The sequence below is a fragment of the Castor canadensis genome, chromosome 10, assembly GCF_047511655.1.
Source record: "Castor canadensis chromosome 10, mCasCan1.hap1v2, whole genome shotgun sequence".
Lineage (NCBI taxonomy): Eukaryota > Metazoa > Chordata > Mammalia > Rodentia > Castoridae > Castor > Castor canadensis.
In genome coordinates this window covers 120,391,170-120,415,344 of record NC_133395.1, presented here as the reverse complement: position 1 = coordinate 120,415,344, position 24,175 = coordinate 120,391,170, and the positions used below count along the sequence as shown (strand labels likewise).

The 24,175-nt window shown below is 37.0% G+C and overlaps 1 protein-coding gene across 4 annotated transcripts in view; it reads right to left on the bottom strand.

The window, feature by feature from the left end:
• Positions 1-24,175, bottom strand: part of Ptprg (protein tyrosine phosphatase receptor type G) — a 658,629-nt gene that overhangs the window by 6,877 nt on the left and 627,577 nt on the right. For all 4 annotated transcript variants that reach the window (XM_074044097.1, XM_074044096.1, XM_074044099.1 and 1 more), the window contains 10 exons: positions 24,041-24,175; positions 23,047-23,181; positions 21,126-21,298; positions 19,447-19,582; positions 18,728-18,874; positions 16,704-16,797; positions 15,788-15,864; positions 15,158-15,286; positions 11,133-11,279; positions 9,982-10,124 (listed from right to left, as the gene is read on the bottom strand). In XM_074044097.1, the coding sequence (XP_073900198.1) occupies positions 9,982-10,124; positions 11,133-11,279; positions 15,158-15,286; positions 15,788-15,864; positions 16,704-16,797; positions 18,728-18,874; positions 19,447-19,582; positions 21,126-21,298; positions 23,047-23,181; positions 24,041-24,175 (1,316 nt within the window). The remainder of the gene's footprint in view (positions 1-9,981; positions 10,125-11,132; positions 11,280-15,157; positions 15,287-15,787; positions 15,865-16,703; positions 16,798-18,727; positions 18,875-19,446; positions 19,583-21,125; positions 21,299-23,046; positions 23,182-24,040) is intronic.

The window sequence follows — 24,175 nt, the reverse complement described above, 5'->3', positions numbered from 1 at the left end:
TTTGTTTGTTTTGGTGGGGGGAATCTTGTTTGAGAATGTTTTTTGTAGCCCAGAATTTTAAAGATATTCTACATTTTCTGTTTTTTAAAATTTAATTGATCTGAATTTTGTGATTTTGATTGTTATCTTGATAGTTTTGATTTAGACATTTTTCCAATGGAAAGTCATTTGTCCCAGCATTTGTAATTGAATAATCTCATCTGTTCTCATTAACCTGAGCTGTTTTTAAAAATCATATACTAAATCTCATATATGCAAGCCGATTTCTACACTCATTTTGGCCCTTAAGTCTGTTTATTTTTTTGGTGCCTCTCCACACTTGTTTAATTCTGGTAGGTTTTCAAAAGTCTTGTTATCTAAAAAGACAATTTTCCATAGTAGTCTTGGCTGTCTTTACATGGATCTCATTTTTAACGTTTCAAATGTATTATGAATTTTTTTTTTCGTGCTGAGGATGGAACAAGAAAAAGTTTCATGGAATTAGTAGGCAGCCTCACAGGCAGAGAAAGGAAGGGTTTTGGTAGGGAATCCCAAATATCCTGCATCTTCATCATCATCGGAATGTAAATATTTAGCTCTTATACATTAGTTCCACAGCTGAGCTATACCCCAAATTCATTTTTTACTTACACATTCATTTTAAAATACCTCTAATCTTCCAGATGACTCTACCCTGTTTCAGAGCAATTTTGAAACCAAATTTTGAAATCAAAATTTTGAAAAATTTTGTTGGGATTTTAACTAAGTTGCATTAATGTATAGATGGATTTGAGGAAATTCAGGCCCACTCACATTTTTAGTTTTTCTGTTCACAAGCATGGTATCTTTTTCTCCATTTATTCAGGTCAATTAGGCTTTATAGTTTCCTACACAGTGTCTGCCAATTTCACTTCAGGTTAGTTCCTTGGTGCTTGAGAGCCTCTGTTACTGCTCAGAATGACCTGTTCTTTTGACATTTTATGCTTTGTCTCAGTTATTGACATGGCAAATTTTAACTTCTAATAATTTGTAAGTTTTTGGGGTAGTTGACCACATCTTTATATGTAATAATATCACTTTTGTCTCTGTATTTACCTTTCTTGCTATTACTGCCTTGGTTGGACCCTACTTTCATGTATTAAGCACTGAGAGCAGGTACAATGTTGTTCTTTGTCAAACTTCTAAAATTTCAAAATGATGAAAATACATGCTATAGTGTAATAGTAAATGATCCCTAATGAATTATTTATTTATTTATTTATTATTCATATGTGCATACAATGCTTGGGTCATTACTCCCCCCTGCCCCCACCCCCAACCTTTAGATAAGGATAGCTATACAGGGAGTTGACTCACATTAATTTCCTGTGCATGTGTGTTACCTTCTAGGTTAATTCTTTTTGATCTAACCTTTTCTCTAGTTCCTGGTCCCCTTCTCCTATTGGCCTCAGTTGCTTTTAAGGTATCTGCTTTAATTTCTCTGCATTGAGGGCAACAAATGCTAGCTAATTTTTTAGGTGTCTTACCTATCCTCACCCCTCCCTTGTGTGCTCTCCCTTTTATCATGTGCTCAAAGTCCAATCCCCTTGTTGTGTTTGCCCTTGATCTAATGTCCGCATATGAGGGAGAACATATGATTTTTGGTCTTTTGGGCCAGACTAACCTCATTCAGAATGATGTTCTCCAATTCCATCCATTTACCAGCGAATGATAACATTTCGTTCTTCTTCATGGCTGCATAAAATTCCATTGTGTATAGATACCACATTTTCTTAATCCATTCATCAGTGGTGGGGCATCTTGGCTGTTTACATAACTTGGCTATTGTGAATAGTGCCGCAATAAACATGGGTATGCAGGTGCCTCTGGAGTAACCTGTGTCACAGTCTTTTGGGTATATCCCCAAGAGTGGTATTGCTGGATCAAATGGTAGATCGATGTCTAGCTTTTTAAGTAGCCTCCAAATTTTTTTCCAGAGTGGTTGTACTAGTTTACATTCCCACCAGCAGTGTAAGAGGGTTCCTTTTTCCCCCGCATCCTCGCCAACACCTGTTGTTGGTGGTGTTGCTAATGATGGCTATTCTAACAGGGGTGAGGTGGAATCTTAGTGTGATTTTAATTTGCATTTCCTTTATTGCTAGAGATGGTGAGAATTGTTTCATGTATTTTTTGGCCATTACTTCTTTTGAGAAAGTTCTGTTTAGTTCACTTGCCCATTTCTTTATTGGCTCATTAGTTTTGGGAGAATTTAGTTTTTTAAGTTTCCTATATATTCTGGTTATCAGTCCTTTGTCTGATGTATAGCTGGCAAAACACTCTGTGGGTGTTCTCTTCAGTTTGGAGACCATTTCTTTTGATGAACAGAAGCTTTTTAGTTTTATGAAGTCCCATTTATCCATGCTATCTCTTAGTTGCTGTGCTGCTGGGGTTCCATTGAGAAAGTTCTTACCTATACCTACTAACTCCAGAGTATTTCCTACTCTTTCCTGTATCAACTTTAGAGTTTGTGGTCTGATATTAAGATTCTTGATCCATTTTGAGTTAATATTGGTATAGGGTGATATACATGGATCTAGTTTCAGTTTTTTGCAGACTGCTAACTGGTCTTCCTAGCAGTTTTTGTTGAAGAGGCTGTCTTTTCTCCATCGTATATTTTTAGCTCCTTTGTCAAAGACAAGTTGGTTATAGTTGTGTGGCTTCATATCTGGGTCCTCTATTCTGTTCCACTGGTCTTCATGTCTGTTTTTGTGCCAGTACCATGCTGTTTTTATTGTTATTGCTTTGTAATATAGTTTGAAGTCAGGTATTGTGATACCTCCAGCATTGTTCTTTTGACTGAGTATTGCCTTGGCTATTCATGGCCTCTTGTGTTTCCATATAAATTTCACGGTAGATTTTTCAATGTCTTTAATGAATGTCATTAGAATTTTGATGGGAATTGCATTAAACATGTAGATTACTTTTGGGAGTATAGACATTGTTACTATGTTGATTCTACCAATCCATGAGCATGGGAGAGCCTCTCCAAATCTCTTTCTTCAGAAGTTTATAGTTTTCCTTGTAGAGGTCATTCACATCTTTTGTTAGGTTTACACCTAGGTATTTGATTTTTTTTAAGGCTGTTGTAAATAGAATTGTTTTCATATATTCTTTTCCAGTTTGTTCATTATTAGTGTATAGAAATGCTAATGATTTTTCTATGTTGATTTTATATCCTGCTACCTTGCTATAGCTATCGATGGTGTCTAGGAGCTTCTGAGCAGAGTTTTCTGTTTTGCTAACATATTTTGGGGGGTAGTGGTATAATGAATGGGTGTTTTATTGTATGTTAAAAATGTCTTAAAATTCACTAATTAATTTTGGCTAACTTTTAACCAGCTGTACATTACCAGAATAACTCTTACACTTTTTCGTAACAGGTAATTCTTTTTTTTTTGGTGGGGGGAGTGCATTGGGGTTTGAATTTAGGATCTCACGCTTTCTAGGCAGGCACTCTTACCACTTGAGCCACTCCACCAGCCTATTTTTGTGATAGATTTTTTTCGAGATAGAGTCTTGCCAACCACTTGCCTGGGCTATCTTTAACCTGTGATCCTTCTTATCTCTGCTTCCTGCATAGCTAGGATTATCCTTATCTATTGGTTCTTAATAATCCCTAATATGTCTTTTGCTTCTACTATGTGTCAAGTTCTCTTCTAAGCGTTTAATATGTACCAACTTAATCCTTCCAATAACCCTACAGTATGGGTACTATTACCTGTACACAGGTTGAAGAACCTGGCACATTCAGGTGAAGTGACTGCCAAAGGTCTCATTGGTTAGAGCTTAAACTTCAGTTGACATATAAATGGCTCAGAAGAGAGAATGCAACATCCCACGTATGCAATAAACATTATTTTACTGTGCTTATTATCAATGCTTAAAATGTATTAGTACTTATTAGAGCTACAGTTTCAAATGCTTATTTTACTGTAGAAAATGTTAAACATACACAAGTGCAATAATCTGGAAACTTTCGTGTAGCCATCATTTAGCTATAGCAACCATTGGCTCCTAGACACTCTCCTTTCACCTCTATTTCTTCCCCCAGATATGCTGAAGCAAATCCCAGGTATTTTACTCATAATTATTTTAGTGTGAAACTCTACAAGAGAAGGACTCAGAGAACTAACATTATTTTTACACTAAGCAAACTAACAATTCTCAGGTGTTTTCAACGTAACCACAGATAAATGGCAGACTTGTTCCTTCTTAATTTATACCTTCCTTAATGTTTTCTTCATGTCTTCCAAAGTGGTATCTTTTTTTAGGCTGGCTCTCTTTACTCCTGAAATTTTACTTTAAGGCTGGCTCTCTTTACTCCTGAAATTTTACTATCTCCTTGCTTCCATTTCATGACTGTCTGCGTTTATCTTTTAATTCCTTGCACTTTTTATCAATTTGTATTTTTCTACGGCTTTTTGAGTTAAAAATTTAGTAGATCTTAAGTCTGTGATATATGTTGTTTGGACTATGGATTCTTTTCTGGGTGTAGTCTGGTTCTGTTTTACCAGGTTTTGAAATGCAGCACCTTGATCATCATTAGCCTTAAGTATTTTGAAATTTTCTATTTTGGTTACCTCTTTAACTCATGAGTTATCTATAAATAATTCTAGATATTCTAGATATTAGAACTTTAGTTTCCAGGCATAAGGATTTGGGATCTTATTTCATTGTGATCAATCAGTGTGGCCTTGTATGGAAGTACTAGGATTAAACCCATGGCCTTGTGTGTACTAGGCAAGTGTACCATATGGTATACATTTTTAAGGAATGTATTGAAATTCCACTTTTGCTCAATGTGTATGTGTTTAAAGAGACTGTATGTACTTCTGTATAGTTCCCACTGGGTGAGGACTTCTTCATATCATTATTAGATCAGGCTTGTTAATGTGGTATTCAAATCTTCTCTCCAAATGTTAACGTTCTAAAGTATTCTGGTAGTTCAGTTTAAGAACTCATCCTTAATCAGTTCTTAGAAAACCCCACCTATTAGATTCTCTTTAACCTCTTCAACCCTGTGGACTACCTCTTTGGACAGATTAGAATTTCCACATCCACTATTTCAGCACTGTACCTTCCACTCTTGCCCATCTCTTTACATTTTAAATTTCAAGAATCATATAATTTTCCATTCCTAGGTACTACTTTGTTCTTGATTTATAACATTGGTTCTCAATTATTAGATCTCTGAGCATATTATCTTGATATCCTACTAGGATTGCTCTATTAACTGATTTATTGTGGTTTGCTTCTTATTCATCATGTTGTTTTTCCCCAGTTTTTAAATTGTAAAAGTTTTTAAGTTGACCTTACTTTAGCATGCTATTACAAAAATTCATTTGTACTGATTTGGTTCATAAGGGGAAGAATTTAACCTTTACTTAATAAGTCCTAGGGATATAGTTAAACTCAAGATTCTCCTTTTTTATTTCTTGGCTTTTTAAAAACTATAGACAGTCAGAAAGAAAAGTCTGGTAATGTGGATCTGTGCTATTTATGGAATGTGCTTTTTACATGGGATTATGCTGGCCTTTTTGTGGGTTGCCTTTCCTATGTTCAGCCATTAAATAAGTATGGTCACATGCTGTATGACATTTTGGTCAAGGACAGAAGGCAAATGACAGTAGCTATAGCATACAGTCTTAATGTGCAGTAGGTTATATCATCTAGGTTTGTGCAAGCACACCTGTGATGTTCACACAAAGAGGAAATCCCTCAGTGACATACTTCTTAGATTGTATCCCCATTTGTACTTAAGAGAAAGCACCCATACAATTAGGCTTTGAACATGACTAGAAACTAAAATCAATTGCAGGAACTTTTAAGTATTTTCTACATACCTAGCATTAAAGTAAAAAGGAAAACAACAAAAAAAAAATAAAGGGTACTCTCTGTCAGAAGTTTAGGGCTTAAGTAGGATTAAAGGATGTTCGTGGAGTTTCATGGATTTGCACTTAAAACTAGAGGAACTTGGTGCAATAGTGATATAAGTAATGTAGAAACTAGCGAAAATGAGCATTCTTTTTCTTTAAAAAAATTTTTTTAATTATTCATTTATTCACACGTGCTTACACTGGGTCATTTCTCCCCTCTGCCCCCCTCCCTCACACTCTCCCCCCTCACCCCCTCACTTCCAGGCAGAACCTGTTCTGCCCTTATCTCTAATTTTGTTGATAAAATGAGCATTCTATCAATCTATTGGACTAGGAAATTTATTTGGCAGTTCATTTAAGGGCCCTATTAAAAGTAACGCTGATTTAGTGCTATTAGGAGAAAAGCCATAGTATTTTCATCTTTCCCTGCCTATGCTTCAAAGAAATTATTTAAACTTAAAAAAAAAAACTTGATATACTGTAATTTTTAGAAGGTGCTGTTTATACTCATTTTAAAACCCACTGAGGTTCCCTATCTGGTTACTGTACATAATGTCTATATCAATCTAATCAAGTTTTACTACTTCAAGTAATTCCTAACACTCATTGTAGCTTTACTTTTAAGACTGTTTTTAACTAAGACAGAGTCCAGAGTTATAACCCTGTCACTGTGAAGGAAATCAGTAGGGCAGGGAGGAAAATGAGGAATTCACGCTTGTATCTGTATCATTCCTTAAGAAGAGTAGCAACACAACAGCCTTCCACAGGACTTTTAAAAATTAAAGGCTGGAAAGCGAATGAGTATCAAGTAGAAAAAAAATGAAAGCACAGTCTGAAAAAATGAGGGAGAGAAGTGCAGGAATGCTTACTGTGAAACCCAGCAGGGGCAGTGTTAAACAGCAGGATTTTACAATGTGCTTTGACTATGAGCTTCTGCACTGGCCTCTGCTGCAACAGCATAGGACTCTGTGCCTCAATGACCCGGCTTGCTCAGAAGGGTCCTGCAGTTTCATTTTATACTACATCCCATAAATTATGTAGCTGGTTCTGTCTCTCATACCGACTGTAAGTCTCCACAGGTCCTCGGCAGGTTCCTTCACATGTGCCTGTTTCCTTAAATGTGAAGTGGGGATCATAAATTTATCTTCTTAGTTATGATTGGTGGTTGTCTTTTCAGCAATAGGTATAAGAAAGCAGTATATAAATTTTTGCACTTCTTATAGAATATCTGTGATCTCAAGACCAAATTAAAATAATCGCTGAGGTTTTGTGTATTTGGGCAAAAGCATAATCCATGGCTGTCTCTTAGGGTGGTGTAAGAACCATGTCTACGTTGTAGATTTCTTGTGTAGGGATTGCCAAAATTTTAGAGATCATCCTCTGAACAGAATACTCTTGAGCAGGCAAATACAGGATGCTAAACTCCAGCAGTTTGCCTTTAAGATGTACCTGTCCCTAAACAGAACCTTTATCCTTAGACATTGATCTACAAAATGTCACCCACCTGGTACATAGCTTGGAATCTGAAGGATGTGTTATGTCTATGAAGATATAAAGCTTGCACACTTACAAAGTCAACTCTGACTTACACCAGATGTATGCAAGCCTTCTCTTTAAACACAGAGCTTAAAAAAGACACTACAATTGGTTTACGTTTTACCGAAGAATTTACACAGGAAAAATGACTTTGAACAATAAATGACAAAAAGCCATGCTTCTAGGGGACAATTTACATAGGGGTACATATCCTTAGTACTTTGTTAGTCATAATTTAAAACACGATATCCATTCATGCAAATAGTTAAGCCAGCACCCACTCTGCCCCAGGCATTGCACTTTACCTTATAGAGACTGGGATGAATGTTACCTTTGCTGGCCTCAGCAATGGGAGAGTGACAGTCGTGTACACAAATAGTTATAGAGTGGTATGATAAGCAGATATCTGTCTGGTGTGCACTGGTATGTAATGTTTGCTAATGGTTTTGATTACTGTCTCTGGAATAAGTTAGACATAGTCTCAAAGAGAGACTTTTGAGCTGTGTTGAAAGGACATGCAGGGGCAAGGAAGTATTTGAATGGAGGAGTGGGAAAATAGCTGGAAAAATAAAAACCGAAGCCAAATTGTCAAAAACTTTGAAAAGTGTATTGAAAGAATGGGTAACAGCAAGACCTGGTAGCCAGTTAGATGTGGAGGTGAGGGGGACTGAAAAAGGACTGCTGAGATTCTGGCTTGTGCAACTAAACCGAGGGGGCAATCAGGGACGATGATGAGTATAGTAGCAGATAGGGAATTGGAGTTATCTGAGGCCACCATGAAAGGATGTCTACGGATACCAACAGTAGGCAAAACTGAGAAGTTAACCAGTGTTTAGGTATTGCACTGGAGCTAGTAACTCTAAAACATCTACATTTTCTCTTGACTAATGTGGAAAATCAATGTATCCCCCAGATTGTGGATAAAGAAATATATTTTGAATTCTAGCATGGTGGCTAGAATCCTAGTTACTCAGGTAGGATTATAATTCAAGGCCAGCACAGGCAAAAAAGTTTGGTAGACCCTCTCTTAACAATAATGAAAGCAAGTGGCTCAAGTAGAACAGCACGTGCCTAGCACACATAAGACCCTGAGTTCAACACCCCCAGTACAGTCAAAAAAGTAATTTGGTTAATTTTGGAAATGACATACATTAAAAATCACTAAGAGAACCCAGAATTGAACACAGATAAGTGGATCAAATACTCTGTCCAGTGTTTAACTGAGGTTCTTATCCTTTCTCCCTATCATGAAATATAAAGATGAACTTCAGTACTGACATTAGGACACAATTCTGCGAGGTACTACCATAACAAGCAAAATCAGTCATAGTGCTGGGCAGCAACATTAGAACTTGTCCTGGGTTGATGAGAGCTGGTAAACCCAGAAGGCATTTGAAAGGCTGATTCAGATTAGTAAGGAACAAGCTAGAAGCAGCCCTAACTTTATGTCCTAGTATGCCAGAAAGTTTCATAGACTGGTAACAACTGCCTACTTTAAACCTTCTTGTCAATTGTCACAGTCTAAGAATTGATCTTAAGCTTCAACTATGCTTTCTCATTTTTAATCTTACTCATAGGCCAATGTCTTGAAATATTCCTATTTCCTAGGAAAGAGCATAAAATGGCTGAGAAAGTTAAAATACAAGCCTACGGTCACTATTACTTGAAGTGAAGGTTCTGACGTGGGGTGAAAGTCTTGTGTACATCAGGTTGCTGCATTACCTCAAGGAAAACAAAAGACTGAAGCATGGCTTTCCAAATTATTAATGTCTTACACTACTAGAGTAATTGGTAATCCAATGACCACCATGAATACACTGAGAATTTGCTGACCTGGGAGCTACCTTGGAACTAAACCAGAACTGAGGACGTCAACTGGTTCTGTACTGGCTAAAGGTTATTGTGATTCTAGATGGTCCAGGGTTTTACACTGACTTACAGGTTGAGTCTAGACATGAAGTCTAACTCCAAATATCCACATACTGTCTTATATATTGATGATGTTTTCCTTATTAAAGTGGAAAGGGGCTAGATCTGAATATCATTCTCATATGGAGACTAGGCACAAGTAATTTTGTTAACTGTAACATCTGTATTCTTTGCCATTAAATTACAGGCAGTCCTGTAAACAATATCATAAGTATTATATCTCTAATCATCAACAACCCATACTTTTACAAAGTTCCATCCCTAAAAAGTTTTTATTGAAATTCGGAGCAAGGATTTTAAAATTTCTATAAAAAGCTAATCAGATTATTAATAAAAAATATTTGGTATTAAAACATAAAGACTTCAAAAACATATATGACTACTTCTGTAGCTAAGGTATATTACCTTCCCCTTCCTAGAATACACAGTTCAGGAGAACCTGAAGTCTTGGCTAACTTTGACTCTATTAAAATGTAACCAGAAACACGCTATGCCCATGTACACAACAGAAATAACAAGGAGCTGTCAAAGCTGATACAGAGGGTAGTTTGAAAATTCTGTCTTCCCTTACAACTTCTTTTGCATTTAATAAATAAATTAAAATGAAGAAACAGATACATACTCATCATGAACAATGGTGGGGCCATCCCGTGTTAAGGCCTCTTCCTTGATGACGTTGATCAGTTCAAATGTACTGCTTATGGGGGAATCTGGATTAGGCCATTTGGGGCACTGAAAGTGCCGAACTTCTAGGACATAGTCATCCTGTAACCAATACAACATAAGTCACAGCCTGTCCTCACTTCATAGGTCTACAATCAAGTGACTAGAATTTGCTTCCTAGAAAGCATACGTTACAGAATTATAAGCAATGTCAGGTTAGCCAAACTGCAACTGGTGAGACTAAAAATACTAAAGAGGTCTGCCATGAAAAGATGAGCAGATCATGCTGGTGAAAACAGTAGAATTCGATTCTGTTCAGGTCCCAAATTCAAGTAATAATAAAGTATAGGAGACTTTAAATGATGACCTAGGCCCCCTTCCTGTTTTTTTCTTTAATATTACAAATTAGAAGATAGGATAGGATATAAATTACTAATGTATAAGAGGGACCCCTCTTATCCTTTCTTTTACACACTAAAATATTGTGCACTCAGGAAATTAATGCGAGTTAACTCCCTGTATTAGCTATCCTTATCTCAACTAGCAAAAACCCTTGTTCCTTCCTATTATTGCTTATATTCTCTCTTCAACAAAATTAGAGATAAGGGCAAAATAGTTTCTGCCAGGTATTGAGGGGGTGGGGGGCAGAAGGAGGGGGCGGGGCGGGTGGTAAGGGAGGGGGTGGGGGCAGGGGGGAGAAATGACCCAAGCATTGTATGCACATATGAATAATAAAACAATAAGAATAAAAAAAATAAAATATTGTGCACTTAAAAAGCCCTTATATTATCATCCTTGCAACACATTGCAAGACTTATACTTCTGATGGCAAAGAAAGTACCTGAGCTCTAGTATATTGTTTTTATAATTAGGTCAACAGGCCTATTTGTATGCAGGCCAACCAGAGAAACTGTTACATTTCATCTAGCCAGCTGGAAAAAGCAAATATTTGAAGGAAGAAAAAAGGGAAATGTACATACTTAATTTTAAGTCTTACTCAAACACCTGGGCCTGTCTCAAGGGTGGTAAATTACTTCATTATTCCTTAAAAGGACGAGCCAGGGCTCAGGTCTGGCTATTCCGGAGGAGCTTAGGTTTAAGTTAAGTTACCTGTGTAGCTTCAAGGATAAAGTCATGGATGATAATTTGTTCTTCATTAGAGAGGCACAGTCTGTCTTTGCTGATAAGGGTGACAGTAAAGGCCTCACAGTTCATGGATTCTTCTCGACTTGGCCAGTACACAAACTCATCTTCTGCCTTTGGGAACCAAGAAAAAATTATTGTGTAGTGCTGCCAGAACATTTGTTTGTGAATTTTCTTGCAAAATGACTTCTTGCCTTTTCCCACACTTCTCAAAGTCATCTTTTTAGTTGAGTTCATGGAATTATATCCCCATGTAGTCCTGCTGAGTTCAGTGGTTAGTGCAGTCTATCATAAAATATGTTCTGATAATAACCATCTCCTAGTACTCTCACCTGTCACTGTAACAACCCATTCACTCTCTCCATAGGGGATGCATTACCCCCAGTTGACAAGCGCACTGAATCATAATTGGCACAGTAAGAATGGATTGGATCTAGGTCAATTAATTTTATTATTTCACAGTTGCTTAAGCAACCAAGACATGCTAATTGTTATTTCCTATGGGTTATGTTGGTAACAGTTCTACAGTTGAGTAACATCTTGCAAAGGGGTTTCATTAACATTATCTATGTTAATTTTTGTATCAGTAAGATAAAGGGAGTTTTTGAAAGAAATTATTGTGTATATCTGAAGTGTACATCATGGTGTTATAGGATATGTAGATAGTAGAAAGATTATTCTAGTTAAGGAAATTAATATATCTATCATTTTACATAGTTTAAACTTTTTATGGCAAGAGCAACTAATATCTCATTTAGCATCAATTCCAAATGTAGTACAATTTCATTTCCGGGAGTCTTCACATTGTACACGAGCTTCAGACTTGGTCATCCTAAATATCTGCTGCTTCATATCCTTTGACCTACATCTCCAATTCCTCCCTGACCTCTATAACTACTGTTTTGTTCTGTTTGAATTGTTTTTGTTATTGGTGACAAAATGCAGTATTTTTTTTCTGTGTCTGACTTTGTAAGGTGGTCATTTCATTTCCTTTGGGTATATGCCCAGAGAAGGCATTGCTAGAATATATGGTAGTTCTCCTTTGACTTTCATTAGCAACTTCCATACTGTATTCCATAATGGGTATGCCAGTCTGCAGTCCTATCAACAGTGTAAAAGAATTCCCTTTCTTCTCACCAACATTTGTTATCCTTCAATGGGTGTGAGGTGGTATGGTGTAGTGGTTTTAATTTGTGTATCTTATGATTAATGACATTGAGCACCTTTTCTTATATACCTACTGGTTACTTTGTCTTCCTTAAAGACATGTGTATTTAGGTCTTTCGCCCATGTTTTAAATTTTACATTATTCATTTTTCTACTATTGAGTTGTGTAAGTTCTTTTTAAGTTTTGGGAGTTAGCCCCTAGATAAGAGATTTTTTATCATCTGTCTTTACAGATGAGAACATGCTCATGGATGTCCATAAATTGTCTACAATCACGCTGTGTATAAATGGTAAAGGATAGAACTTTTTACAAAGGAGTTGTGCATAAATAAACATGCTGGCTGTAAGTACAAGGTACTCTTTAAAAGAAAAGTTAGGCTGCCAATGTTAGATTTCAAGAGAAGATAAAACAGAAAGTCTTTCAGCTTTGAATCAGGCAAGCTTTACATGTTCATTCACTTTAAGATTAAAAATAGATACTCCAGCTTGGTATCTGAATTTTATCCCTGAAAACTATGGAAGCCTAAGAAACTGTTGCTTAGGTTGGAGACTTGGTGAGAAATCTGATTATGGTGATGCACACCCCTCCCTCCTTTTCTAATTAGCTCAAATGACAAACTAGTTTGCTTGTAGCATGTCGATTTGTATGGGCCTTTTCCTCAAAGTGCCTAGTTACTATCGTTGAAGTCAGAAGTAATTGTGAATAATGTTCAAAACAAAGAAGGTTTTGTTTAATCTTATATTGTTGCATCAGAAATGAGCCAGCAGTCCAATAAGACTTATCTCCCTTTCAAGTTTCAATACAGCTTATTGCCAAGTACATCTTTATTTTTAAAGCTCAGCATAAGGGGAAACAGATTAGCAATTGGGTTGAGTCTATACAAAAGAAGTCTGTAACTGTTAGGGGTTTTATTATGTTTTGTTCAAGAAAATGGAGATATGACCCTATAAACACATATTCAACATATAATGATGGATATGGGCTTGAAACCTAACTATGCAGATTAAGCATAGGATTATTAGATGTGATCCTGGATAAATTAATCTTTCTGAGCCTGAATTTCCATATTTGAAAAGTGAGAATAGTGTGTCTCAAAAAGATGATAATATGAGTAGTAAATTATCTAACTGAAGGATACCAAAGAGATTTTAATTATGGTGAAAGAAAAGGCAGGAAAAGCCTTTTGAATACAGAAATTGAACTAGGGAATTATTATTCCTCTTGAAAGGCTAAAAAACTAAAGTGCATCTTCTTAATTCAGCAGGCATTCTGGTCTCATGGTTACTCCGCTGACAAATATATTTATAGATGAAAGGTGTCTGAGCACTGGTAAGTGTTTTTTAAGTTAGGGACCACTGACTTTCAGGCCACTTACAGGATTATACTTTTGCACAGTTACAGTGATAATGAGTACAGTAAGAACAATCCAGAAACCAGTTTTAGAAAAAACTATGCAAGGATGAAACTGGATTCTAAGAGATCAGACATTTGATTGTAGCCTGGCCTTAGGTAGACTGAGATACACTGTGTTCCATGTATCCTCCCTCTCTGTAGAATATGTATCCATATTCTGGGTCCAGTTGTCCAGTAGCCTTTCCACACAAATAAGCCTATGGGTAGATGCTTTATGGTGACTGTCCTCTGTTAACTGTCAATAACCAAATACTGACTCACTCAACAAACGAATACTTTCAACAATCCAAAATGCCTTCCACTTCCACATGCCAAACAGAATGGACTCCTGTTGCCAGCTAATTTGAAAATTTACACTCCAGCTTTTAGCTTAAGATTCTCAACTTTGCTGCCATTCCATCATACAGAAGCAGCCCTGGTATTCTGAAGCTGGAGCAAAAAGCGACAAAGTGAAGAAGTTCTTACCGACTGGGCACACAGTCAAATGTATGTCATCCAGACTAGGGGTTCAATCACATGCTGTTCTTTCTTGATTTTACTCATTAATCCGACACTCACAGAGGCAGAGCCTCATTGGTTTTTGTTTTTATCTTGTTGGCTCAACGTGTCCACATAGTAACTTTTCAAAACCCAGCTAATTCTAAACCTTCTTTATGTAGGAGGTCTAAATTTGCTCACCAGTCTCCTAAATAGTTAAGAGATTTTATTTAACAGAATATGGGAAGGGAAAGAAGTAGTGGCTTAACCAAAGCCTTTAAGGGGACTTGTAGGTTGGAACAAAATAGCCTGTGGCATGGGAAAAAAAATGATACACTATTAGTATTTCTGATACGGTATCCTTCTTTGCTAAGAAACATTCCTATGATGCATGGCAGGACATACAGTAAGGTGATTAAAAGCATGAAATTTGGAGACAGATGGCTCAGGTTCAAGTCCTGCCTCCAATTATTGACACATGGTCTTCTACAAGTTAGTTCCCTCAGTTTTATCAGCTATTAAATGAGATACTGATTGTACCTATGTCATAAAATTGTTCTGAGGACTAAATAAGTTAACACATGGAAAGTAAACAATCGCATAGTCTATAAACATGAAACTATTTTTGAAAAGTGACAAACAGTGGGTAAGAAGTCAGTATAACATCACATGAATGCAGTTACTAAAAGGATCTTTTTCAAAACGGTTGACCACACTCTCACGTATGCTACAACTGACAGGCAATATTAACAGCATCAGAGAATCAAATAATGGAAGTGATAGACTATACTGTGATTCTACGAAGTGAATCTGTACAGGCTTAAATTCCCTCCCTACCATATACAGACACAACAGCCCTGTGGCAAGGTAGCAGCGTAATTTATGTGTGTAGCCTCATGGGCTCGTTAATATATAGCAGATGTGCTTCACTTACCAAGCTCTGGTTGTCTGGCAGCATGACAATGATCTGTGCATTATGATCCCAAATCATCCGCCAGAAATCTTTCGTAGTATGTGGCAGAGGATGCTGAGTTATGATAAACTCATTGCTCCTGTAATAGCCCTTCAGTTGGGAAGAGGGAAAGATTGGTGATTATAAGCATTTTGTTCTAACTTTGTGGTAGTAAAATAAATTCATGAAACAAGACAACATTGTTTTGACCGCACCAAAATAATGGAGAAAAGCATTCAGAACATTTGGCTAATTTTTAGACATACTTCTGTTAACAATGTGCCCACAATTTCCTCTCCACATGCAATTCACTTGAAGTTACCCCTGCTGTTTTTACTTAACAGTAATTTCAACATTTATTCAGAGGCTAGATGGGTGATATTAACAATAAAATTAATTCCTTAAGAAGCATTTTGCTTAATGTAGGCATTTTTATACACCCACTGTTTAGGTATGTTTTGTAAAAAGTTTCAACATACAGAAATCTCTAAACTTTTGGTATTACACATTGAGAAATTATTTAAAAAATGAAATCAGTCACATAGGTGGTATCTGCTCTTTAACACCATTCTGTTTAATTGACTTAATTTATGATTAACTGTTGACTCTCACCATGATGTAAGAAGCATTAATGTAATCCGTTCCTTTCATTCCGGGCAATGGTGCAAGACCCACTCGAGCACGCTCAGCTATCATATGGAAAAAACAATACCACATTTGCCTTAATACCCACAGGAACCAACAGCTCCTCCAGAGATTTACATGGGAATAATCTGTCCCCTGAACCTTCTAAGATTAACCTATACGTTTAAACAAGCGGAAGTGCTATTAGCTAAGGCAGAACATAAAATTAAATTGTCCTCATATACCCAGGACAAATACTGTAGGAGTGAAATTCCTGCTGTAGGAGAGGTTTTCACAGCAGACCACTAAGCGAATCTTCTGTACAGACATGCCAGAGTGTTTCAGATAACTTTTAACCCTAGTGTACAGTACTACAGTTACAATAATATATTATATTTTATTCTTTTACCAACCCTGTAAATGTCTTTCTCCCAATAAAGGGCTTATAAAACAGTGGCCTCTTTTAGTGAGACAAATCCCTCCAACGGTCACCTATACCTATGATGAATCCTGTGCAGTGTCCCGAGTTATTTATATAAGAATCAGCCCTCAGTCAACAGCTGCCTGGATCTCAATAGCCAGAAATAATTTAATGATGGAGTTTCAGTTGCAGTTTAATCTCAGACTCTACATTTTAAAGGAGTGTTAATGCATAGTGATAATAGCTTTATTATTTTTAATTACGATATAAAAGAGGTAACCTAATTCTTGTATTTTGAGGTGAACTAGAACCTTATTTCTTATCATAGTGTGACTTGTTGGAAGGCAAAGTCCTACCACCCCAATTTGCCTCAAACTCCCTCAGTTGAACAGGACATGATGTCTTCCCTTGGGTAGTTGTTGTCTCTACATACTTAAACAATATGAACACAGGAACCAAATCAAACTGGTTTTAAGATCTTACATGGCACGACTGAAGAGTTTCTGTTCTTTTCTTTGTTACACTCTTTCTGAGCACTAAAGCACTCCACATATTTTGCATTACACTGTGTGACCAGCTGAAACAAAAGCAACATTTTAGTCTTCTTTCAAGGGTATAATTTGCAGTACCTGCTTGACAATCTGGAATACCAATAATCAGATTACTCATGAACAAAGACATTTTTTGTGCCCCAAAGAACACTCACCCTGCTGTCTCCCTAGTGGAACTTGTCTTGGTTGTGTCCTTGTCTTATTTCTACTGTCAGACTGTAGGCTTCTGGAATACTGTGAAGATTTTTCTTTGTTAACATAATACTGATGTTGTGAAGACTTGAGTGAGTCTACACCTGAAGACTGTGCAATGGCATCAAGAGCTAGTTATGTTGCTCGAAGATCAAGAACAACTTACTACATTTCTGTTGAAATGACATTTTTCAAAAGTCAGAACTAGCCCAGTGGTTTGGTTGTTCTTCCTGTTTCTGTAGCTTGGTTGAACCATTTTGTCAATTCTGTTTCTTGTGTGTATATGGGTTGTGTATATGGGTCAATCTGAATGAAATGTATGGGAACAATCTCCATCTCCTCATGCTTTATTACTACTGTCCTAGGCCCTAGAGGTAATTTGGAAGATTTGCATATATATAATGGGATATTTTTGGGATGGGAATCAAGCCTAAACACAAAATTTATTTATGTTTTATATTCACATAGCCTGGAAGAAATTTTCCACTGTGGCCTCAGGTTGGCACTGACAAAGCTTTGGATTCAGGAAATTTGAATTTTTAAGATAGGGAAGCTCTCGTTAGTCTTTTTAAATTCTACATGTAAGTAATTTCTCAACCTGTGTCAAGATGGAAAGAATGAAATGAACTGTTGCAGTTTTATTCTTCATAGTATTCTTCAGAGTCTATTCTTCCATAGACTCTGAAACCTTTATGTGAATCTGTGTTACAAGAAAGGCAGAATTTTTCATATATTAGTAAGAACTTGTCTTAAATATTTAAAATGATATATTGTGTGCTCACTATTAATTACCTCAAATGGTTTTTATAGTAGTTAGGATGTTAGGAAGAGAGCTAGAAAGCTAAAATTATTCTTATGACTGAACTCAGTGAACTTAATTGGTTTTCATTTCCTATCACTTGGTATAATTTGGTTGGCAAGATACAGATGAAGGTTTCAGTTTATGGAAAATTTTACCATGAAAAATAAAGTCACACAGATCATCTCATCATTTCCATCTCGACACAAAATGAGAAACTGCTTACATATAGAACAATGTGCAGAAAATGAGAATTGAAAAACAAGAGACTAATAAATAGGAAAGCACGTAGTAACCGCAAACATAAGTAGTGTTTGAAAGTTATAATTAATTCTTCAAGCTTTTCTGATCTTAATTTAATAGTCTGTCTTTTTCACCTTTCCTTCTTCAGTCAATTCCATATAAACCTTACCTGCCTTTAAACTTCACACCTCTATCAAAGAAAAAGAACTTCCAATTTAGGAAAACTTAACTTTGCTCTACTATTATTTAGTTTAGTAACTTTTTAGTTTCCAAAATGTCTTGTGGAACCATTTTTCAAACAGGCATATTTTGAGGACAACTTGTCTACAAATAACCATTCTTCTCTTTTTTTTTTAAAGACAGGTCTTGCTATTTAGCCCTTCTTTAACCTCATGTCTTAGCCTTTCCAAGTGGTTAGAATAAGTAGTCTTCATAGAGGATTTTTTTTTTGACCAGAGTAATTGACTTAAAGTCTTATTTCATTGTTGTCAGAGGATAATGTTTATGTTCAGATAAAGTCATAAATTATTCAGAAGAAAATAAAGCACTGTACTGCTTCTACTTGAATACAAACATGGATCAAAACTTTCTTTGCATTACCTTTAAGGACACAAAAAGTGATCCATTTCGCTCTAAACACTGATGCAGAGACGGCCTGACCCCAAACTCAAGGCATTTTTCTCTTCCTTGCTTTAGATCAAAGAAATTATTGAAAGTTCTACCTTGAATTGTTTTTCCAGTCGTGTCTTTCCCCCTACTCCCGGTATGAGGATGCTGTTAACATAGCTATGCAGCTGATGTGAAGATACTTCAGTCTCCTTTCCAAGAATGGCTTCCAACAAGGCATCATGGATGAAAATGTACTGCTCCTAAAAGGTACAATAGGTGATGATCACTGAGAACCACTAAGGGTAGTCACCCATTCATGAAGCTGACTTTACATTAACTCTGCCTTGAACAGGGACCTACATTGAATTCCTTCAAACATTTGCACCTAGGTGAGTTGCTCCAATACTCACTTGCTTATCCATCATAGTTTATTTCAGGGGAGACCATTAAGTTTAGGTCTGTATTGCACACTGGAAGAGTTTGTCCGGTACAGCAAGCAGTTGACAAACGTGTGTTTATAAAAACTATCCTTTCCTGTGTGTTTATCAGGGCAGACAGCATATTTAACTCCCCTCAGCCTCTAACACAGTTCTTGATACAACTGTATCTGATCCTAAGTATTTGTGTACTGACTGAGCAATCCACACATTAAGACTCACCCAGAAACAGAAAACTATGATCCAAAGATTAGTAGTGTGGGCAGGATATCGTCTAATACAAACTACTAACTCGTTCAAGACCCAAGAGAACAAATCTGCCTCCTCAATGTCATTCTATTTTCAGCTACCGAGTGTGCTGGAATTTTGTGAGGATGCTGGCAGCCGCTCCTTACCTCAGTCTGGACGAGGTAGTTACGCTGTGTCCTGATATGCTTCAGGAATCCCAGGACATTAACTGTGCTTTTGTCTTTTATCTGTTGCAGCATGCTGTCTATTACAATGTAGGTGCCTGTCCTGCCCACACCAGCGCTGTAAGAAATGAAGATATTAAGCTAATATTTTGTAACCATGGGTGGAAAAAATGACAATGTATTTATCAAATGAACTGAGCTCTATAAAACAACATAAATGACATGGAACACTTATGCAGGCAGCGCTCAAAGACTTCATTATGGCATTTTCCACCTTACGAATCTTCTTGTTAAGTTTGTTTTTGTGGTACTCGAGTTTGAGCCAGCATTTGCAAGGCAGGCTCTCTACCATTTGAGCCATGTTCCCAGCCCTCACCTTACGAAATCTTGATAAGGAGCACAGATTGCCTTTTTACCATAGGAGCTGCAAGACACACAGTGAGTGCTTGCTTCCTGAGCCTCTCCTGTAGCTCACGCAAAGGCGTGAAGCTAAGTGATGCAAGGGACCAGGTGGTATCTCACAGCAGCAGCCATGGCTGCACCAGAACCCACCTGCTGAGGCACTGGTAGGTAGGTTCTCCAACTCTCAGTGCTTCTGTGAGTACTCACCCTTTTAACAACCCCCCTTCCATACAACTGCATGCTTCTGTTGCAGCAGTTAAGAAACAGATGGATGTTGTTAGTATTATAAGTTTCCACTTAAAGGGATATTGTTCTTTAATAATTTAGGAATAGAATGAGAATGGTGCATCCAGAAGAATAGGGCTTCTTATATTGGTATTTTTAATTTGTTGTTTGAAAAGATACCCATGAAGATCTGATTTCTGTTGTACTGAGTAACAAGCTTGTTTTGGACAGACGGTTCCCTGTCTAGGCTGTTTGATAGACTTATCTTCATGTTAGTGATTCTTAAATGAGTATCAAAAAAGTAGCATTTTCATGGGATTTTAAGCAAAGGATGTGTTGCAACTTCTGCAAAGGACTTGTTTTATGAAAGCATATTGTAAGAGCCCAAAAGAAATGCTTAGAAAATTCCATGTAGCTATGTAATATTAATCATAAAATAAGTAATCATTTGAATACTAAAGCTGGGTGTGGGGGGAGCATGAATGCAATAGCAAATGAAACACAGTAACAGCATTTCAAATCAATGATCTAAAGTTAGCTGAGAGAAAAATAGGATTTCCATTAGGCTTTCCCAGTGCTTTTTAAAGGTATTTTATGCAACATGTATGAACTAGAAATTTTGAAAAGGATTCTTTCATATACACCAAATTATTATTTAGAGGAACTCTTCAAAAATTCTGTTACAAAAATTCAAAATCACTGGTGTGGAAAAGTCTTTAAGTTCAGATTTTTTATTTACTAGGATTGGCCTATAATTTCCCTATGAACAATAGGGAATCTTATAAAAACTAGACATTCAACTAATTGAGCAGAATTTTTCAAAATTACAGAAATTTCTTAATGTTATGGAAATATCGTTACTTCCAAAGACGGTCCAGCTTTATTCATCTCAGCCTTCAGAGAAGGATTTGGCCTCTAAATTAAACAAGACCGTGGCAGAGTTCCTGAAGTCCATGTTCACAAGGCCCAAAGCTCCTGCTTTGCCCATTTCCCATGCTGAAGGCCAGCAGAAGAAAGAGAAGACACCAGTGTACCTGCAGTGCACCAACACAGGGCCCATGTCTGGGGTCCGGGCTGCTGAGGATCTCCTCACGAAGGTCAGGACTGGAAGGGCATACTCTGGAACCCCCATGTCAGGCCACTGTGTGTAGTGATACTGGATCACAATCCTTTCATTCTGACGACCCTTGGGATTTCCCTTCTGACCCTACGGGAAAGACAAAAAGGTGGCTTTAATCTGAGGGTGAACATTTTGGGGAAGAATACTGTAAGCATGTCAGCAAACATGGCTTCCCCCACTACTGTTACTTCCCTTTTGTGGTCAACTTTCTTGTCACTAAATGGAGACATTATCTAGCTAGATGTGAACCATCTCCATCTCTTAGAAGATTATACCAAGAGTGAACATATACCATCAGGTATCTGAACTTAGAACTACCAAAGCACATTGTAATTTTCCTACAAGACATCCATGTTCTGACTTGCTGTCCAACTTTGTGCTTTGATTTTGTCTGCCTCTGGGCTGTGATTCCCATGCCTTCTCCACTGTCTGGCCTGGGCCTTCCAGAGCTGGGGGTGTTGGGTGCTGCTGTCCACTCTCTAGAAAGCAAGGGGAGGATCCCAAGGGGGAAAGGATTCTCCAGGTCTAGAATGAGAGGCCATGTTTCATGTATCTGCCACTTTCATAACCTACTTTTTCCAAATAGATCACTTGTTGTGATATGTTTTCTCCAGTTTTTAATATCTCTAAATATATTTTCTTTGATGACGTAGGGTCAGTAATCACAATAATGAGCCTTGAAGGATGAATGGCCCGGTGCTACAAGGGCCACGATGAGTTTTAGAATGCTTTTGTTAACTCTCATTTTTCTGCTTTTTCCTCTGATCAGAATACAGAACACCTAAAGTTCCTAATTGACTTCATTCTCTGACTTGTTTGTAGAAGAAGGGTAGTGGGCCTGTTTAAATACCTAAGAGGTTGCCATGAGTCACAGGCTTAGTAATTTTATACTAATTATTAGTAAGCTTGAGCCAGCCAACTGCTCTATAATACAAAACACAGATGTGGTGCTACTGATTTTCATGTACTTCAGCTGTTTTTAGAAATAACTATTCATAAAAAGGATTGTTGGGGTTTAGAGCCACCTTGTGGGGTCAAAGAGGCTACTATTTTATTTTATCACATTTCCCAAGATGCCAAAAAAAAAAGGTCCCATTGCTCCAAACAATTACAAACAAGTAAGTACATTTTCTTACAGAGCATCTCTCTAGAGTTGAAAATATTGCTATGATCACCTAGGATTCTTGTGACAGTGGATTGGGAAAGATAAAAGAAAAACTGAGTTAACTTGAAAGCAGCATTTCCATACTGTGTGATTCTTAGAATATTATATTAGTAGTTCTACAGAAAAGGATTCTATGGTTAAATGACATCAGAAAACAGGAAAACCAAAGCTATATATTTTTTAACTACAACATGTGGTCAGTCGTGTTCACTATGCATTTCTAAAAGGGGAATCACATTATGTAGTATTCACCTCCTTTTCTTCTTGGATAGCAGAGCCTGATTTTTAAATAAGCATCTTGTAGGACTAGTTTTCCTTGGAATACTCTTTGGGAAACAATGCTTTAAAGCTGTCAGAAAGTTGGAATTAAATAGCTAAATCAATAAACACATGCTGTCATCTTTGTTGAGTGTTAGCAAAACCTAAGAGAATGACTTTTTGTGAAAAGATGAAAGAACTCTATGAGGCCAGTTAAATTCTATTCTTTGTTCTACCAATACCTTTTACACTATACACTGATGTCAGTCAAAAGAGTTGTGAAAAAAATGTTTTAAAAATATTTAAAAAAAACCCAAACCCAAGTTGGTTATGAAATTTGGCCTTTGTTGCACAATAATTTTCATACAAACATAAAAAAGAGGCAGTCTGGTAGCCACCACGCTCCCTGTACCTTTTTCACTTTTGTATTTCGGACTGCAAAACGACGAACAGTATAGCAGGCGTGTACTTTTGTGCTCTTCAGTGTGACAATAATGGTTCCGTACTCTTCACTATTCTCTGTTGGCCAATACTGATCACACTTTCGCTGCAAAAAAAAAAAGTTACAAATATTAGATGACAATGCTAAGACACAGGGAAGATTGCCACTTATTTGACTGAGAAAGAAATGCACTGGGCTGCTCAAAAGCAGATGTGACCTCTAAAGAGATTAACAGGTTGGGGTAAGCTTGGGCAAGGTCATCTGAGAACGGATGTAGTAGTTATGATCATTTTCAGTAAATATGTATTTTAAAGAGGGTCCAAGCAGACAACCTGTCTATTTAACTTGAAAAAACTGTGGGCAGGATATATTATAAAGGGAGTTTAAATATCATTTGGAAGGTCTTTTCTAACTGGGAATCTCTGTTACAACTTGGGTCACCAAAGGCTGCATGGTCAAAATTAAGCAGTGGTGACTTTGACCAATGAACCTGAGGCTTAGCCTTTATTGCAGCCCAAACTGACATCACTTATAAACTTGTGAGCCAATTTGTTTTACAACATTAATTATCATGCTTTACAAAGTTCTTAATGATGGTTGAAGTGTGTAAGCAGTGTTTGTTTACTCCTAACCTATACGATTAGTAGTTTCTTAACTCTACCCTGAATCTTTTGACTTCCTTGCTCTTTCTACTCTTCTTTTCAGTTTAACTCAAGTCTTACCTCTTTTAAAATACTCCATCCTAAAGAATGAATTCATTCCTTTTGTAGCATTCCCCTAACACACACCTCTAACAGCACATTCAGTTCACAATTGCAATGCTTTGGCTAGCAAACTAAGAGCAAAGAGAACACTTCTCATTTCTGTAACTTTATATCTGGTCAAGTTTCCACTCTACAGCACGTACTCAATAAATATTTTGTGAATGAAAGAGCATTATTAAGGTAGTAAACTAAGGACTTACTCTTCCTTTCTCCACAAGGTTGGTAATCATGACAATGATTCCAGTGTTTTGCTCCCAAATCATCCTCCAAAAATCTTCAAACGTAGACTTCAAAGGTCCCTGTGTGGCAATGTAGGCTTTTGCTTTGTTGTAACC